Raw genomic sequence first — 19,979 nt, forward strand, 5'->3', positions numbered from 1 at the left:
GGCGCCAGAACGGAGATGGCGTGCTGTTGACATAAGTAATCTCATGGATGAAGAGATGTAGCTGCTGTTCAAGAGTGTGTGTTAGTCATTGTAGCAGCAGTGTCTTAGCAGTTTCGTATTTGTGAGAAGCTGGAACATTCAAAAGCAAAGGGCAAACCACATCGCGGGAAAATGTGCACGGAACAATGGTAGTTTCACTCAGTTGTAGATGGTATGATGGTCGTGAGTGGTTTAATTTTAAGACACCATCGCTAGGTAGAAATGGCACGGTGCGGGAGATGCGGGATTGTCAGTGCACAAGTCGGGCAGGTAAAGCGGCCTGACATAGGGAGCACGTGATGAGCAGATTCATATCGCAGAGTGGGTGGCTTCAGCGTCACGTGGCGATGTGCATATAACTCAGGTGGCTGTTTGAAGAATGGCTGTGCACGAATGAAATTCCAGGGCTGACACAGTAGGTACGGCTTTCCCACTGTCAGTCTGAGACGGCGGGAAAAGTATATGAGAGTGCACATAAGGTCTTGGCACCATAAAGAAGGAAGGCGTGGTCCATTTATTATCCAGTGGTACCACCTGTGTTTCAAGGAGTTTGCGCAGACGTGCAGTCATTGACGACACCGCTGGCGCAAGTGTTACGTCACTCGACCTGGGAGGCAGCAGTATCTAACCTAGCCGAGGCGAAGTCGTGAAAAACGCGTTCTACAAGTCCATAGGTGGTTTTGGTGCTGGGTACGGCTGATGCAAATGTGAAACTCGGTGCTGGACTGGAGACGAGCCGGTTGTGATGACTGGAATGGCTGGTGCAGCTGGGATATGAGTGACATCATAACCTGTCTCACGGTACTCGCGTTTAGTCGCAATAAGAATGCACAGGAACAGAAAGAACATGTAAACCCTGACCCTGCAGTCCACTGGCAGATGGGTGATGAAACAGAGTGACAGGGTGGTACAGCACAGACCTTTGTCGTTCAGCCATAATGGTAGTGTGGGAAGCATCATATGATTCAGGTCATTAAAGAAAGTGTCATAACGCTCATAATCACTAGTATTGGAACAACTGATGTTTTGTCCTGTGCAGATGTTGAAGGTACTTAGATTAACACTTTTTATGGAAGCAGGTGGCCATTGTTTTTATCGTGTTCTCTGCAGCACTCTTGTCTGAAGTATCAGGAATTGATCCACTTGGTGTCCAATCTGGAATGTTTATTGTGAAGTCATCGGTAAATTCGACACTCACCTTAGCAGAGTTCACTGCTTGATATCGGCAGTGATGCGAGGTTGGTCCGAAGATGGTGCAAATAATGAAGGAGTTGTTGCTATGACGTTCAGCAATGTAGCATCGTTGAAGCCTTGGTGGATATTTAGAAATTTTGCATACAGAATGTTCTTGGAATTCATGAGCACTAGTTGAGAGATAATATTGACATTGCTGAAGAAACAGTTTTTGGGAGGTGTTCATCCATTCTTTTGTTTAGTCATTCCATTACTATTTTTGTGAATGTTTTAAAAGGTAAAATTTCTAATGCTGTGCCACTGCATTTTTTGGGGTCCTTGGGTCACCTTTCCCCTTATGTAGCACTTATTACTGATCTCTCCACTGTCCTGGAATGGAGGTTGCTTTATGCATTTGTAAAGTTTTGTCCACACTGTTGTTTGTATTTGGACTGTGTCTTTTATACATTTGTTGTACAGGCTGTCAGAGCACATAGCTTCTTTGTTCTTGGCGCTGTTAATGGTATCTCTGACCTCTTCTATAGCTAATTGGCCCATTCCATGACACTCTCTCCTGTTTGCCCTCTAGTTTGACTTGCCTCCCATTCTTTCACATCATTGTAAAGTCTTTCAACTCGTTTCCTGGAGGTAGCACAATGTATGATAATAACAATAATTTTGTTGTCATTGGGTCATTACAGCAATAGACAATGTCAAACATGTACAGCTGATAATGTAAGAAAAACAGTAGGGCCATTATAGTGTAATGTTACAATTGGTGAATTTCTTTATGTTGTAGAATGGGTCGGCTAGTAACCTGTCATACAGCATTTGTTGGAATGCTTGTTATAGTAAATCTTGTACAATTTGTGGAAGTTTATTAAATAATTTGTGCCACATGAGTTCATAGCTGTTAAGTGTTTTTCATGGTCTGTGGTGTGGAGTGTACATACATCTATTGCTTCTTCTGTTCAAACAACAAACAATGTAAATTACTTCTGTGTTTTACTTCTGGTAACTTCTTCTTTGTATAAAGTAAAAATTTTGAGTGTGCATTTGTGTGTTTGTGTATAACACTATCACAATCAAGTTTTCTTGTTCAAAAAAACAGAGGTTCAAAGTTTGCCTTATGTGAAGAACCAGTAATTACTCTAATAACTTTCTTCTGTATTATTAAGATGTCATGCACACAACTAGAGTTACCCCATAAAATAATATCATATGTTACTATGCTTTGGTAAAATGAAAAATACAGTGTTTAATACATATTTCAGGTATACAATCCCCAAGTTGCCTTAACAAATGGATTACTCTTGACAACTTACAACTAATATAATTTATGATCTAAATACACCCCTAAAACCTTAACATAGCTTGGATCATCTGATGGAAACTTGTCTTTTAGACTAGACTGTGTTTTGTTTTCACTTAGCAAGGATCAACTTGCCTTAAACGAACAGGATGCTTGACCAATTGTCTTTGCAACACAAGTTTTGAAACTACTAAAATCTTAGCTAACACTTGGTTTAAGAATGATAAAAGAAGACTGTATGTATGGATGAGACTTGGAAACACCAGAAGGTTTCAAATTGATTATATAATGGTTAGATGGGGATTTAGGAACAAGATTTTAAACTGTAGGGCATTTCCAGGTACAGGTGTGTACCCTGACCAGAATTTACTGGTTATGAACTGAAGATTAAAAGGAGATGGGACCTGAATAAATTGAAAGAATCAGAGGTTGTTGAGAGTTTCAGAGGAAGCATTAGGCAATGGTTTACAAGAACATGGGAAAGGACTACAGTAGAACACGAACATGTAGCTTTAAGAGATGAAATAGTGAAGCCAACAGAGGATCAAATAGACAAAATTACAAGGCCTAGTAGAAAACCTTGAATAATGGAAGATATACTTAAATTAATTGATGAAAGGAGGAAAGTTAGAGATTGACAAGAGGTATAAAATTGCTAAGCAGGAACAGCTAGAGAACAAATGTTAGTATTTAGAACCATATTTCACTAGTGCACAGACAGATACCACCTGCAGGAAAATTAAAGAGGCCTTGGGGAAAAGACAAGCAGTTGTATGGATATCAAGAGCTCAGGTGGTAAACCAGGCCTAAGCAGAGAAGGAAAAGCAGAAAGGTGGAAGGAGTATACAGAGTGTCTACACAAGAGAAGAATTTGAAAGGGAAGAGAATGTAGATGAAGATCACATTGGAGATATGATACTGCAAGGAGAATTTGACAAAGCTCTGGAAGAATTGTGTCGAAACAAGGCCCCAAAGGTAGATGACATTCTGTCAGAACTAATGATAGCCTTGGGAGAGCCAGCCATGACAAAACTCTTCCATCCGGTATGCACGATGTATGAGACAGGCGAAATATCCTCAGACTTCAACAAGGATTTAGTAATTCCATTGAAAGTAGTTGTTGATAGGTATGAAAATTACTGAACAATCTGTTTAATAAGTCATGGTTGCAAAATACTAACACGAATTCTTTACAGAAGAATAGGAAAACTGGTAGAAACTGACCGCAGGGAAGAACAGTTGGGATTCTGCAGAAATTTAGGTACACATGAGGCAACACTGACCCTACAATTTATCTTAAAAGATAGGCTAAGACAAGGCATACCTAAATTTATAGCGTTTGTAGATTTGGAGAAAACATTTCACTGTGTTGACTGGAATACTCTCTTTGAAATTTTTAAAGTTGCAGGTGGGAGATACAGGGAGCAAAGGACTATTTACAACTTGAAAAGAAAGCAGATTGAAGTTATAAAAGTGGAGGGGGGTGAAAGGGAAGTGATGGTTGAAATGGGAGTGAGTCAGGGTTGTAGCCTATCCCTGATATTATTCAATATGTACACTGAACAAGCAGTAACGGAAACAAAAAAATTGGAGTTGCAATTAAAATTCAGGAAGAAGAAATGAAAAGTTTGAGGTTTCCAGATGACACTGTAATTCTGTCAGAGACAGCAAAGGACTTGGAAGGGCAGATGTACAGAATGAAGTCTTCAAGGAGGATATAAGATGAAAATCAGCAAAAACAAAACAAAGATAATGGGATGTAGTTGAATTAAATCAGGCGATGCTAAGGGAATCAGCCTAGGAAATCAGACTCTTAAAGTAGTAGAGGAGTTTTGCTATCTGGGCAGTAAAATAACTGATGATGGCCAAAGTAGAGAAAATATGAAATGTAAAATGACAATAGCCAGAAAATTATTTCAGAAGAAGAGAAATTTGTTAACATCAAATATAGATTTAAGTGTTAGGAAGTTTGTTCTGAAAATATTTGTCTGGAGTGTAGCCATATATGGAAGTGAAACATGGTCGATAAATAGTTTACATTCAAAGAGAGTAGAAGCTTTTGAAATGTGGTGCTACAGAAGAATGTTGAAAATTTGATAGGTAGGCCACGTAACTGATGAGGAGGTACTGAACAGAACTAGGGAGACAATGAATTTGTGGCACAACTTGAGCAAAGAATTGATCGTTTCATAGGATACATTTTGAAATTTCAAGAGATCGCCAGTTTAGTATTGGCTGGAAGAGTGGAAGCTAAAATTCGAAGAGGGAGACCAAGAGATGAATACCCTAAGCAGATTCAGAAGGATGTAAGTTGCAGTAGTGATTCAGAGATGAAGAGGTTTGCACAGGATAGAGCAGGATGGAGAGCTGCATCAAACCAGGCTTTGGACTGAAGTTCACAACAATACCAACAAAATCATCAATAGTGCGAAGTAAAGTAGTATCATTTCCATATAGCTCTACACTGGATTTAATAAATGATGACATATCATTAATCATTATTAGGAACAGGAAAGGATCCAGTGCAGGACCTTGTGGAACACCTACCTTAGCTTCCTCTATACTTTACGTTTCTTTGCCAACACAGACAACTTGGTATGGTTCTGTAGATAATATTTTAATAATTTAAGGCTGCCAACTCTGATACTATAGAAGTCAATTTTGTTAATAAGTTGTGTATACCCTTCACTCTCAAAAGCTCAGCCTAGATCAGAAAAAGTGGCTTGAGCAAACCCTCTGTCCTCAAACACTAGAAGAAGATATTTGAATACAGAGTCTACAGCATCAACCATTGAAAAGTTTCTCCTAAAGCCATATTGTGATCCACTAATTATTCCTATATTTTCAAAGTAATCATATAGCTGTTGGTAAATAATACAGTCAAATACTTTAGAAAAAACTGGAGCTATGGAAATTGGTCTGCAACTTAAAAGGTGAGCCTGTATCTCTATTTTTATATACTTAAACTGCCTTAGACACTTTCAGCTTATCAGGAAAATAAGCCTCAGATATGCACTGGTTTATACACTGTATTAAGTCCAAAGCCGTGTGACTGCTACGGTCACAGGTTCGAATCCTGCCTCGGGCATGGATGTGTGTGATGTCCTTAGGTTAGTTAGGTTTAAGTAGTTCTAAGTTCTAGGGGACTGATGACCAGCAGTTGAGTCCCATAGTGCTCAGAGCCATTTGAACCACTCTGTTAAGTGGTGCCCAATACAGCCGATTACTTTCTTTAGCACACTGCAAGATATTTTATATACATCTATAATAAAAACACAGAAGAAATTCCTGGAAATGTCACTGAAACTCTAGAAAACTAAGATGTTTGGTTCCATTTAAATGACCTAAAGCTTAATATTTCATAACAACAACTGATGAGATTTAAGACAAACAGTCTCGAATAAATGATATTCACATTATGCACAGAAACCAGGAGCTAAATGAAGCAGAGCATGTTAAATTCTTAGGAATACAGTTGGACAGAAACCTATCATGGTCCTCACACATAGATTATCTAAAAAATAAGCTAAACAGCCTAGTGTTTGCTATGACAATCTTAGCCCATGTCAGTAGTATAGACACAAAAAAGTAGTATACCATACATACTTTGGGTCAGTAGTGAGATACGGTATTGTCTTCTGGGGGAATGCTAGCAACATGACAAAATATTAACTTTGCAGAAAAAATTATCAGAAACATATGCACTGCAAATCAGGAGAATCTTGTCGTCCATTATTAAGAGATCTTAAGATACTAAGCGTTCTCTCATTGTATCTGTATGAAATAATTCTTTTCACAAGTAATAAGCCTTACCTCTTTTTGTCAAATAGTTTCCAGCATAGTTACGAAACTAGAAACAAAGAAAGCTTCATGCTGCCTACATACAGGCTTGATCTTTTTGCACAGACTCCACAATGTATGGGAATGAAAGTATACAATAAACTGAAAGACACAAATTTAAGAAAGGTCCAAACTGAGGCAGTAGAAAGAGAATTGTATATTACGCTGGTGCAGATATGTTATGACTCTGTCGATGAATTTTTTAATGATCTGACCATCTGAGCAGGACAAACAGAAAAATAATAAAAAATATTCAGATTTTATTGTTATTATATAGAAATATTTTATTCCATTTATAATTTATCATAGTTATAAGCTGATGAGTCTCCCATACATAAAAGCAATGATTTTACTTGTATGTTATGAGACAATAAAATTCTGATTCTGCACTGTCTGATGATTTCAATTTTTATTACGTTTATAACGCAACTAAGTGAGATCACAGTGAAGGTAAATAATCTACAAAACATTTTTGAAAGTAACTCTGATGAACTGATATCAGGTTTGGTGTTATTGTTTCGTTCTTCTTCAATCGATTTAATAAAGAAGTATCATTGAGTTTTTGGGAACAGATATAAATCTTTCGTTTCTTGCATTTTTGCAACAACTTGTAATAGTTTCCTTGCAGCTTGTCAGCTGCTGAGCGTACCATGGATTTTGTTTGCTTGGAACCTGGGTTTTGAAACCCTTGTCAATTAATTTGCATTTATTTATGAGGATGTTGACATTAAAATGAATCAAATATGCTTTAAAAATCCTATCAAATACTACCTGTGCTGACAGATGATTACTTAAAATATACTGTGTGTCATCATAACATTGGCCAAACCAGTCTCTGTTAGCAAGAGTCTTACAAAGCCTGTTAATTTTTTCATCAGTGACAGGCCTGGTGATGGCAGCTTTTGAGACAGGTCCTGTTACATTACTGTTGTTCTGTAAATTAAAGAGACAGAAATATGACCATAAAATGGAAACACTGTCACATCATATGATTCTTCAGTTGATTTAAAAAGGACAAAACTATTGTCAAGACAGGCTTGGTCTCTTCTTGGATATTCTTGACAGAGTGTAAATTACACTGTCTTAGTCACTTTTTCAGTTCTGTAACACTACATTTACGTACTGTTATATTAAAAATTGGCATTGAGATTCCACCTATTACAATGTATAGTGCATCCATCTTGTCCTTCTAAAGCCATCTAACAACACATCCAATTTTTTTTTAAAAATACACTGATACACCTTAGGTGATTTGTAGAAGGATGTTATTGCTAATTTAAAACTGTCCGTAACTATACCAGCACCTTCCAAGTTTTTCAAAAAAGATATTTTGATCCAATTTAATAACAGAGCAATGGAGTGACTGAATAACATAAACTGCCACAGCACCTCTTAGTGCAATTTTCTGCATTAAATGCTGACTATACTGTAGTTATCAAATTTAACAACTGAAAGTTCACTCTCAGTAACTCAATTTTCACTCAAACAAAAAATATCATATATTATCAAGTCCAAAATTATTTACACTAAACTGTTTATCATTTTCTCCTTGAATGTTCAAATAGCATTTTCTTAGATCAAAACTGTTCTTCCTTTTAAGTTTAACGTTTTGTTTAGGGGCTATAAAATGTTTTACGCTGCTATTATTTATCTTATTTATCTGTTGCTTTCCAATAAAACACATTTAGATAGAGAGGAGGCACTGTTTTTCATTTATCCACAACATTTGTCACTGTTTCGGCTACCTTGGCTCTCTTCCTTCTGTTTGATGGTATTCCTGTTGCTGTTTTGGTTGCTGCTACACTGCTGTTGTTGGCACTGCTTCTGCCACTATTGTTGGTGTTTTTACTTGGGTTAGCGCAAATACTGCTAGTTTTGTCGGTGCTGGAATTATTGTTGATACTAATGTTGATGATGAAGCCATTGCAGTCTGGTGTATCTCCAGACGATTCTCCATATGTCTCTAAGATGGATGGTGATGTATCAGCTGCCAGATATTCTTCATTTGGGTGCAGTGTTGATTCTTTTGCTGCTGCAGGTGAGACTGTGACCTTTCGAGGGGATAATCTGACACTGTTAGTGAGAAATGTAGCTCCCTCTTAGTCCTACAAGAAATTTTAGTATCTTCAGTAATCCAAGCTTTACTGGAAAAAACATCATTGTTCTTTCTGGCAGTTGTTTTGGGAAAGTCATTTCAAATACAGAAGTACACTCCTGGAAATGGAAAAAAGAACATATTGACACCGGTGTGTCAGACCCACCATACTTGCTCCGGACACTGCGAGAGGGCTGTACAAGCAATGATCACACGCACGGCACAGCGGACACACCAGGAACCGCGGTGTTGGCCGTCGAATGGCGCTAGCTGCGCAGCATTTGTGCACCGCCGCCGTCAGTGTCAGCCAGTTTGCCATGGCATACGGAGCTCCATCGCAGTCTTTAACACTGGTAGCATGCCGCGACAGCGTGGACGTGAACCGTATGTGCAGTTGACGGACTTTGAGCGAGGGCGTATAGTGGGCATGCCGGAGGCCGGGTGGACGTACCATCGAATTGCTCAACACGTGGGGCGTGAGGTCTCCACAGTACATCGATGTTGTCGCCAGTGGTCGGCGGAAGGTGCACGTGCCCGTCGACCTGGGACCGGACCGCAGCGACGCACGGATGCACGCCAAGACCATAGGATCCTACGCAGTGCCGTAGGGGACCGCACCGCCACTTTCCAGCAAATTAGGGACACTGTTGCTCCTGGGGTATCGGCGAGGACCATTCGCAACCGTCTCCATGAAGCTGGGCTACGGGCCCGCACACCGTTAGGCCGTCTTCCGCTCACGCCCCAACATCGTGCAGCCCACCTCCAGTGGTGTCGCGACAGGCGTGAATGGAGGGACGAATGGAGACGTGTCGTCTTCAGCAATGAGAGTCGCTTCTGCCTTGGTGCCAATGATGGTCGTATGCGTGTTTGGCATCGTGCAGGTGAGCGCCACAATCAGGACTGCATACGACCGAGGCACACAGGGCTAACACCCGGCATCATGGTGTGGGGAGCGATCTCCTACACTGGCCGTACACCTCTGGTGATCGTCGAGGGGACAGTGAATAGTGCACGGTACATCCAAACCGTCATCGAACCCATCGTTCTACCATTCCTAGACCGGCAAGGGAACTTCCTGTTCCAACGGGACAATGCACGTCCGCATGTATTCCGTGCCACCCAACATGCTCTAGAAGGTGTAAGTCAACTACTCTGGCCAGCAAGATCTCTGGATCTGTCCCCCATTGAGCATGTTTGGGACTGGATGAAGTGTCGTCTCATGCGGTCTGCACGTCCAGCACGAACGCTGGTCCAACTGAGGCGCCAGGTGGAAATGGCATGGCAAGCCGTTCCACAGGACTACATCCAGCATCTCAACGATCGTCTCCATGGGAGAATAGCAGCCTGCATTGCTGCAAAAGGTGGATATACACTGTACTAGTGCCGACATTGTGCATGCTCTGTTGCCTGTGTCTATGTGCCTGTGGTTCTGTCAGTGTGATCATGTGATGTATCTGACCCCAGTAATGTGTCAATAAAGTTTCCCCTTCCTGGGACAATGAATTCACGGTGTTCTTATTTCAATTTCCAGGAGTTTAAATTCATTTAAGAAAGGTTAAATTTTACATTAACATCTGACGTACTATACACTGAATCCCGATCTATCTGTGTCAAATGGTAATTAAAGGCAGACAAATGTTCATTGCTTATATGTCTATAGGATCTATAGGTGTGGGAGACTTTGTTGCACAAACTAATGTTGTTGGTGTTATGAAGTTGTCCATCATGGTCGGACAGGCCATAAATTACTTTTGTAACATGAGCACTGTTAATTCTCTTGTAAATGAAAATATTATCTAAAAGGCTCTCGCAATTTTGTGTAACTCTAGTGGACCAGTTAATCATAGCAGTCTAGTTGTAAGAATTCATTAAATGATTTAGCTCAGTCTTAAGGTGGTTATCAGTTAATAAGTTGACATTAAAGTCAGCTGCAACTATTAAATTTCTGGTTTTGGAGAACAGTTTGGCCAAAAGAGATTCTAACTAATTCATTAAGATGGAAAACTCCGCTGTTGGAGCTCTATAAATTGTAGGCGCAGTAACATGTCCTCTGCAGGAATTTCAGTCCCACAAACACTAGAATGTTGATCTACGATACTTATTTAAATCCAATCTAATAAATGATTTTACTGTCTATATAAATTAGCTCATCAAGTTCATACAGTTCTTTCTGCAGATAATTTTGTATTGTGTTTTGCATTTAAGTCGCAAAGAACAGAATACTTTCCGCCTTTTCCATGAATAGTTTCACATATTCAGCACTTTTTTTTTTTACCTTTGTCATGTTCGATACACCGCTTGAATAAGTATAAACATTACCTGCCGCCATATTGCCTTTCCCCTAGCTTATTTCCTTCCCTTTCCCAGAAAGTTATTTTCTTTTAGGTTCATCTTGGTGTTTTATAATTTTCCAATGGAAGTTCTGAAGAGTGTAGGGTTTTCCAGTACGTCTTTCCCTCATCTCACTACTGCAAGTCGAATCATTGTTGTTTCGCTCATGGCGTTGGCGACTTAGGAGCTCTCCTACTGCCTGTGTTGCTACCTTTAGTCGCGCGTTCTCTGTTAGCTATTCAGTTTTTTTTATGTTGTCTAAGTTTGCTTCCACTTTCCCGATGTATGTATTCTCTTGGCCTGTAAGCTCACTGGTGCTCTCGCAACAGTCTCATTCAAGACTATCGACTTTGGTTACGAGTTGATTTATTCGATAGTCAACCTGCGTGTTTACAAAGTTCTGAATTTGAAGAGTGTTTCCAAACACGTGCAAGATGGAAACATCGAAAAAAGCTCGGCAAGAAGTTTTATTAACAGCTCAACAAATATCCCTTGCTAAAGTTTTAGCATCAAATGATAAAGCAATACGTGACAAAGGCATTAAAAGATTAAGCAAATGGATAACTGCCAGATCAGGTAGCAAATTAGGTGAGACCAGGTCGTTCCTATGATGACAGTTATTCGTTAACATTCATGTAACTTAGCTTTCGTTCAGTACGATCAATATACATATTTGAAACATAACTTGTATGTGTAATTCACGTTCAGCATATAGTTTCCGTCCATTTTATTGGCTGTGGTGTTTATTTATTGTTTCAATGTGACTTTTCACGTAAGTAGTTCATTTTGAATTGCAGAATTTACCAAACAGGATTTGATGACTATATGGAAAGGTTTATTTTACTGCATGTGGATGGCTGACAAACCGTTGTACCAGGTAACACACCTTTATGTATGGTTATATCTTTATTATATAACGAAAATCATACTATGTAACTATTCATATATGTATGTGTGTCCAAGCACTCGATATAATACCCAACATGCCATTTACACTGATTTGTTTACAGGAGGAGTTAGCAGAACGAATTGCAAATTTAATTCATTGTTTCAAGAAATTGGAACAGGGATTACTTTATGCTGAGTGCTTCCTTCTAACATTGAGGCGGGAATGGTTTGGAATCGACCAACACCGTTTGGATAAATTCATGATGGTAAAATTTGTAAATACTTTCTAATGTTAGTGGCTGTGATTTTCTGGATAGTAGATCATGCGAGCTGATACATGTTGTTCGTAGTAGAAATAACATCCAAAAGTAAATCATAGCAGGGAAGCAATTAGTTACATAAGTTGGTCATAATTTGCAAGTTCCTTTGTGTAGAGTATATGGCTCATTTAACAATTAAGATGTAGGAACATGGACTGACAGCATTTACTCCCCATTCGCCATCAACAAGGAGTAGTAGCTGCATGTCTAAACCCACAGCCACACCAACACTGAAAATATCACAAATTAAAATTTTCTGTATCTCACCATATGTAGATGATTACAGAACTCCGACATTTATTCAAGGGATATCCATGAAATTTTGAGTGCCACTATTAGCTGGTAAATACTAGTACAACACAAGTCTGAATAATTGTTGTGTCATTAGCACTTGCTTCTGCGAGTTAGTCAGACTTGTACAGTGCCAAATGGCCTTCCTGTTTTTATTAACAACACCAGTTTTATTTTTAGGTGACAGCAGTAAGACATATGAAATATAAATATGCACTGTAGAATAATCAAGTGTGTGTGTGTAATTTTGACAAAGGCCTTACTGGCTTAAAGCTATATTTGTGACAGTCTTTCTGTTGTGCGTATCTGCGACTCAGCACCTCTGCAGTATGGTGAGTAGCAACTTTCCTTTTCACGATATTGTACGCTCTAGTTAGGCCTAGCTGCGAACCGCAGTATGGGGGATACTGTCATTACATCTCTGCAAGCCACTGTACAGTGCACTGTGAAGAGTACATTGCACTTTACTCTTCCTATTCTAGTCATAAGTACAGCATCCCAACATATCTCAATCAATCACAAATTGTTATTGTGTGGGATACACGATTGAGGCAATAGAAGCAGTTTAGTCACCTGACATGATAGTCATTGAAGGGGAGTTGGAACACACTATCCCGACAATGTTAAATTTAGTGTCTTGGCTTCCCTGTATTTCAGGAACCACTGTAACCATTGACGTGAAACTTTTATAGGATATTAAACTGTATGTTCTGAGTCTACTGAACTACAATAATTCCATTTCAGCACTGCTTTCAGAAATAAAATTTTTAATTACGTGGTTAAAATTTTGTGTACTTTTTTGTATGTTATCCTAAATAATTTTAATTATACAAAAAATAACGTTCTTCTTTTAGCTCAGTAGACTCAGGATTTGTATGTTATTACTCTCTGAAAATTTGAATATTCTACTCGAAGTGGTTTCTGAGATTTAGGGGAAAATGCAACAGAAAATGTAAATTTTCAGGAATGGCTTCTAAAGTGTCTAAAAACTATAACCCACTTAATATATGCTTACTTTTTTTTTATATTTAGTCACTCAGAAGCACCCTGCACCATACTGTCTATCATCCTCTTTAACATTTTTCCATGTTTTTTCTTCTTTCTTGACTCCTTAGTGGCCAGCTGTGCTGCATACTCTGCTTTATCAATGTGAATCTTCTCCATACGTTGAAGTTCTGTGATGCAGTTTGCTCCAGGATTAATTCCCATATACTGTAGCACTTTCACCCTACCAATGTTGCCATCTTTAAAAACAATAATAGCATCACTGACACCCCACTTTAGTGTCTTCATTCCAACAAAAACATTTTTTGGTAAGTAAGTCCATATAAGATTATTGAAGGACTCGTTAGGATTTTGAGTCTGACCATGCAGACACTTCTTCAGTAATTCAGGATTTGTCAGGTCTCTGTTAATAGGTTTTATGATATCCATGACTGCTGCTGGAATGGAATGTTTATGGCTGCATGAACTGTTTCAGTACTGGGCATTTTTCAACAATTCCTCAGTATTATTTGTAATAGCCATCCCATAATATTGCCGTAGTTCATTAATCATTTTGTCTGTAAGCCTGCCTCTTATGGTTTTACAATCAGAAAGTTTCTTGTCTCTCAAACTTTGTTTCAGCTTCCTCAACCTGGTGCCCGTCCTCTTCTGGACATGACAAACACTGTTAACCTTTATAACACAGCAATCCACAGCCTTCTACATAAAAAATTACCGATAAATTAGCTTTTGGAGTAATGCATGTAAAAAATTTAACATTTTCAACTGGTGTAGATTATATCTAAAAAATAAAATACTTCCCATGTGAGTTTGTAAGAGATATATATATATATCATTTTATTTGGAAAATTGCAAAATTTATAATGTGAGAAAAATCTGAAAATGTGAAAGAAAATATTTTTTCCGATTTTAACTCCCCTTAAACTATTCTAGCAGGATTACATGGAAAGTCCCTATATTAAAGATCACTGAGCATGAAGGTTAACACTCCAGTATTGATGAACTGACTGTCTACAATTTTAGTAGTTGCATAGTTGTGAATGCCATTGATATTCTCCTATAATATGAACAAGGGGTGCTATCAATCTCTCAAGCAGAGCTAACTTCTGGACCAAGGGCAGTGCCAAGCAGTGCATTATTCATCTGTTGTGCACAGGCTGACTGTGTCAGTTTTGTTTAGCCAATGAAAGGACAGTTGTAATTAACCTTTGAGCAGTGACTAAACAGGTGATGTCAAGCACTGAAATTGAAACCGTTCTGTATTCACCGTACATTGTTCGTGATTTCTTTCAATTTTTGGGACAGCAGCTTGACAGTTTGTTTACTTCTGTTTTGTATTTGTTTACTTCTATTTTGTAATAGAGGTTGTGATGACATTTGTATGTAGTGGCACCTGAGGTCACGGTAACTTAAAAGATGACAGTTTGGTTGTGAGCTGGCGAAACCAACAAATGTTATATAAAAATAAGATATTTGTTAAAATCGAGGTTATGGTGACAGATTGTTTGTAGAATCACCCAAGATCTAATGCGAAAGGTTGAGATTTGGTGAAGCGAACAAATGTGTTGTTATGCTGGGAAGTCTGCCTACATTTAGCAAACAATTAATGTTGTTGAAACTTCCTGGCCAATACCACAGCTTACCTTCGTCCACTACCTAATCTCCATTCATTCCGATTAATTTGGTTATTCAGACAATAATCACTGTTCGCATGTTAAAAACATCTTTGTATTTTGTGTCAATATTTCAGTTATACTTTATGTGCCATCAATTTATTTTTAATGTTGCAGCAGCTATCTTTTAAGTTTACCAGTTTTTCTTCTTCTTCTCCTCTCCTTTTTTGGTTTACAATCAGTTGTGGAAAAGCTCTGCGATGTGCTCACATGCTATGTGCCAATCATGCTCCATTAAATAGGCTACATAAGTAATAACACTATGTCTGATCAGTAGTGTTATTCTCAAGCAGTACTGTTAGAAAGTTGCACAAGGCTTTTATTTGTGGCCTCCTTTGCAGCTTTATTACACCTTCCTAGATTCTTCTCAGCATTAGAAGTTACACATACACACACACACACACACACACACACACACACACATATACATACAGGGAGTGAAGGACATAGAGAGACATTGAAAGAATACTATGGACAAAAATTCATATTTGTAAAAGTATGATTTAAGCGAGAGGACCATAGTGAAGTAGTTGGGACTAAGAGGCTGAATGATAGCAGTAGTGAGGGAAGTAGATAAAGGCAGATGATGAGGTTGCCAGAGGGGGAGTACTGGATATTGCAGGGAGCCATTTCATTTGCAGGACCAAGGAGTATGTAAAAAAAGAAAAAAAAAAAACTTACTTGGGCAGTTCAAAGAAGCAGGTATTGTGAGACGGGGATCTGTATGTTACCGCTTCTGAAGCTCATGTTCAAGTTATCAGAGTTGTTTTCACCTGTGTTCTTTGTCAGTGTATGGTAAACCTTACTCGTGTCTTCTATGTAACACTGCCCATTCATTCAGCTGGACCTCTGGTCATGTCCACCTAAAAGGCTGTGCAAAAGTTGTTCAGCTGGTATGTAACATGGCTGCTTTCAGAGGTAATACTGCTTATTATGGTGTAAAAAAAAATACCTATTACAGGACTGGAATAATTTATAGAGGTTGGGTGCATGGGACACACAATCGAAGCTCTGGTGGATAATGTGATGTTGTTGTTGTGGTGGTCTTCAGTCCTGAGACTGGTTTGATGCAGCTCTCCATGCTACTCTATCCTGTGCAAGCTTCTTCATCTCCCAGTACTTACTGCAGCATACATCCTTCTGAATCTGCTTAGTGTATTAATCTCTTGGTCTCCCTCTACGATTTTTACCCTACACGCTGCCCTCCAATACTAAACTGGTGATCCCTTGATGCCGCAGAACGTGTCCTACTAACCGATCCCTTCTTCTAGTCACGTTGTGCCACAAACTCCTTTTCTCCCCAATCCTATTCAATACCTCCTCGTTATTGAGTAATAAAGGATCCAGTCCTTTATACGTGGTCTGTAGGAATATTAGGGATCTTAGAGGATACACTTCTGGGCCAGGTTTTGGGGGAACACCTCACATATAATGTACTGAGTAATAAATTGCCTATCACTGCAGATGAACAGTCTGCAAGAGACAAGGCTGTGCTGGAGACACTTTTTGGTGCAAAAGCATTGACTGATATTTGAGTGGAGTTACAGTCATTTCCTGTATGCAGGGTCTTTTATGAGCTCTCAGCAGGGGGGGGGGGGGGGGGGGGGGTTGACCTCAAGGAATATGAAGTGCTTAGCTGAGGAGAATGAGGTAAAATTAATGGTAAATTTGGAAATGCTGCAATGGATTTAGAACTGAGCGTTGGTCCTGCTTTTATAACATGAAGATATTGGAGGCAGAACCAGGTGAATAAAGGGTTGAGAATTTGAGCATGTAGAAATGTTTCTTCTAGTTGGCGTATAAACTGATACTGTGTTCGAAAGTACCAGGCCAGTGCTCATGCCATGACATCGATTTGTTTTTATATATACCCTTCAGAAGAGAAGTAGTTATGAGTTATATGGTCTTTCATAATTATAAGAAGTGCGATAGAAAGTTTGTAATCAGCAAGACATGGGAAGACAGTCTTTGATTTCAGGAAAGCCATGAGCATGGGGATTGTTGACGTATATGGAGGCATTGAAAGCAGTAACAACTCAGAGGCCAGGTAGTTGTGGGGTAAGTATTGTGAAGAGCATTGGAGGATATGGTTAGTGGCCCAAATGTAGAAAGTTGGCTGCAAACAATATTGGAGTTGGTCAACTAGACCATAAATTTCTTCTGTGATGTCACAGTAAACAGACACAATAGGATGTCCACAGTGTTTTGTAAAAGTAGATTTTAGGGTTCTGGGGATTGGAGATCACATGGGACTGCATAGCAACATTGCTGGAGCCGTTGTCTGTTGGAGAATGACATGTGAAGTATCTTTCAGTTCTGTGGATGTGTGTTCATTCATCTTTAAAAATATCTGTGTTGTTGACACAGGGTATGTAGGCTTCCAGTGGGTAGGAGGGCAGTTGTAGTCTGTCCGTAAACTGAAAAGTGAGCAGTGCTTGTTGTGGAAGGAAGAGGCCTTTCCCAGAAGAATGTTTCAACTGCCATACAGGTTGGCTAAAAATGAGTTTCTCGCCAAGAAGTACAGTGTAACGTGTGCTGATTTACGTATATTCTGTTCTTGTTCATTTCTCTGGACTGTAGTTGTATTAGTTTTTAATTCCTTTATTCAGTATAGTGTTAACACATTTAGTGGCAAATAACACACTTCCAGGCATGTGTGTGGGCCCTCTGTTTTAAAAGGTGCACTGCAGAAGTGCCGGTGTAACTGTGTAAAACGGCTTTTAGTTGCTCCATGATTTGTAGATGGGTAGAGGGAGTGGGCACTTGCTCGCTTATCCATCATGTTGCAGACAGATTATACCAACATTCCAACTATTACCTCCCCCTTATTACTCAGTATTGCCACAGACTGTAACAGCTGCACTAAATCCTATGCTGAGGCTTTGAGTACTGTTTTTATTACCTTCAGATGAGGATTGTGCTCCCCAAAATCCTTCCCACTTCTCCCAAATTGTTATCGTCACCCTCATAATGTATGAAGCATCCTAAACCATGGCGCTCCTATCTCAAATGTCATGTCACATGGGTCATATGCAGGTGAAAGATCAATGTGCAAGAACTGGCCCTTGCACTCACTCAGCACACCCTATTCCAGTCCCATTATGAGTATTTTCTACCCCATGAGAGGCAGGGTTGTAAGTGAGACAAGGTGCTTCATATACCATCACGCACGAGCTTGTCAGGTTTGCGTAGGGAAGATCAGGCCCTTCCAAAATATCCTCCAGTCAACAATAATCCTCAAGTCCGTTATCACTAGAGTCTGCCCTTCAACAACTCTGCCTTTGTCCAGGTGGCTTTTTGTTTTCACTTCTGACTCACTCATCTCATCTGCACTGCTTTTTGCATTTCCTCATGATCGTATACTGCTCCTGCTACATTCAGTCTTTCTCCTATGAGTATTTCTAAAAAAAAATTATGAGCTGAACTACAGTGTTTCAGGTCTTGTTAAAATGCCTATTTACTGCTCAACTGACTAGTTACATTTGTTTATTCCATTGTTTTTATCCCAAAAGTTTCATATCTCTGTAAACCCATACACTTGGAAATAGCCATTTAAGTACTAATTTAAAGCATTAGAAAGTAGCAAAATATAATAAATTATAAACAGCGTTCCTGTTAAGTCACTGTAATAAGAAGTAGCAGTGCCAAGCAAAATGTAGAAGTTTGCTGTGGCTTCCTTTTCGCTTGTGACTTTTAAAATTATTTACGCATTTAATGTGAATCCTATTACGGTGCTATATAATGTGTTTGTTGGACTTGAATTATATGATGATGCTCGTGTAAGACCCACCAAGGTGTTAATTGACAAGGGAAAAAAGCATTATTGTTTGCGCGGGGGGGGGGGGGGGTGAGAGAGTGAAATTCCATACCTTGCTGAGTGTATACCCCTGTCTGTGTTAAATAAATTCAGTACCTACACTTATTATCAAAAAATTTAATCATATAAGGTGTATCAAATGAAATTTGTAACTGAATTGGAGATCTATTGATAAGGAGGATGCAGCCTGTTTACCTTCGACTGAGAGTTGCAGACAGATATAGAATTCGTGTACCTTGGAGATAATATTAACAGTAACCTCAGACATTTTGTAAATGATACAGTTATTTATAATGACGTACTTTCTGAGGTGAGGAGGGACTGCACTAATATGCAGATAGATCTTGATAAGATGCAGAAGTGGTGCAAAGGGCTGGCAACTTGCTTTAAATGTTGGTTAATGTAAAATTGTGCAATTCACAAAATAAAAAGAATAATATAGTGGAAGCCTGCAATATCGAGTCACATTTATAATTGGTCAATTCATACAAACACCTGAGCATAAAAATTTGTAGGCATGTGAAAATAAATAGTCACAAAAGTTCAGTGGAAGGTAAGGCAGGTGGCTGACTTTGGTTCATATGCAGTATGCTAAGGAAATGCAGTGAGCCTACAGAGGAGGTTGCTTACAAAAAGCTTGTGCGACTTGTATAATACTTCTCAAGTGTGCAGGACCTGTACCAAGTATAACTAACAAAGAATACTGATCATATACAAAAAAGAGCAGCACATATACTCATCTGATAGAGGGGCTGTTGAGTTGCAGACAGACTCAACAAAAATACAGCTGTACATTTGAACTTTTGGCCAAAAGGTCTCTTTCTAAAGTAGAAAACACACATTCATGCAAGCACAACTCATACACACTGACCACTGTCACCAGCCACTGAGGCCAGGTTGCATGCAACTGTGCTTAACGGAGGTAAGAAGGAAGGTGGGGAGGTGGAGGGTGCAGTGCTGATTGTGGGAGCATGAAGAGACATTGTGGGGACATGGTAGGGCTGTTAGATTAAGTTGAAAGGTTTAAGAGGAAGGGGAATGGAAAAGGAGAAAAGTAGTGGAAAAAAGAATAGTGGGTGTGTTGGTGTAATAGAAAGCTAAAGCTGTGTAGTGCTACAGTGGGAGCAGGGAAGGCGGTAAATGGTTGAAGGACAAGAACAAGCAAAGGTTGAGGCCAGAGTGGTTGCAGGAAAGT

General features: G+C 39.2%; 1 protein-coding gene across 1 annotated transcript in view; it reads left to right on the forward strand.

The window, feature by feature from the left end:
* Positions 1 to 10,773: 10,773 nt before the first annotated feature.
* The window catches only part of LOC126354655 (ribosomal RNA processing protein 1 homolog), a 43,227-nt gene continuing 34,021 nt past the window's right edge, over positions 10,774 to 19,979 (forward strand). Inside the window, exons 1-3 of the mRNA XM_050004431.1 lie at positions 10,774 to 11,378; positions 11,588 to 11,667; positions 11,801 to 11,944. Of these exons, the coding sequence (XP_049860388.1) occupies positions 11,225 to 11,378; positions 11,588 to 11,667; positions 11,801 to 11,944 (378 nt within the window). The 5' untranslated portion in view covers positions 10,774 to 11,224. The remainder of the gene's footprint in view (positions 11,379 to 11,587; positions 11,668 to 11,800; positions 11,945 to 19,979) is intronic.

Source organism: Schistocerca gregaria, chromosome 3 (assembly GCF_023897955.1).
Source record: "Schistocerca gregaria isolate iqSchGreg1 chromosome 3, iqSchGreg1.2, whole genome shotgun sequence".
NCBI lineage: Eukaryota > Metazoa > Arthropoda > Insecta > Orthoptera > Acrididae > Schistocerca > Schistocerca gregaria.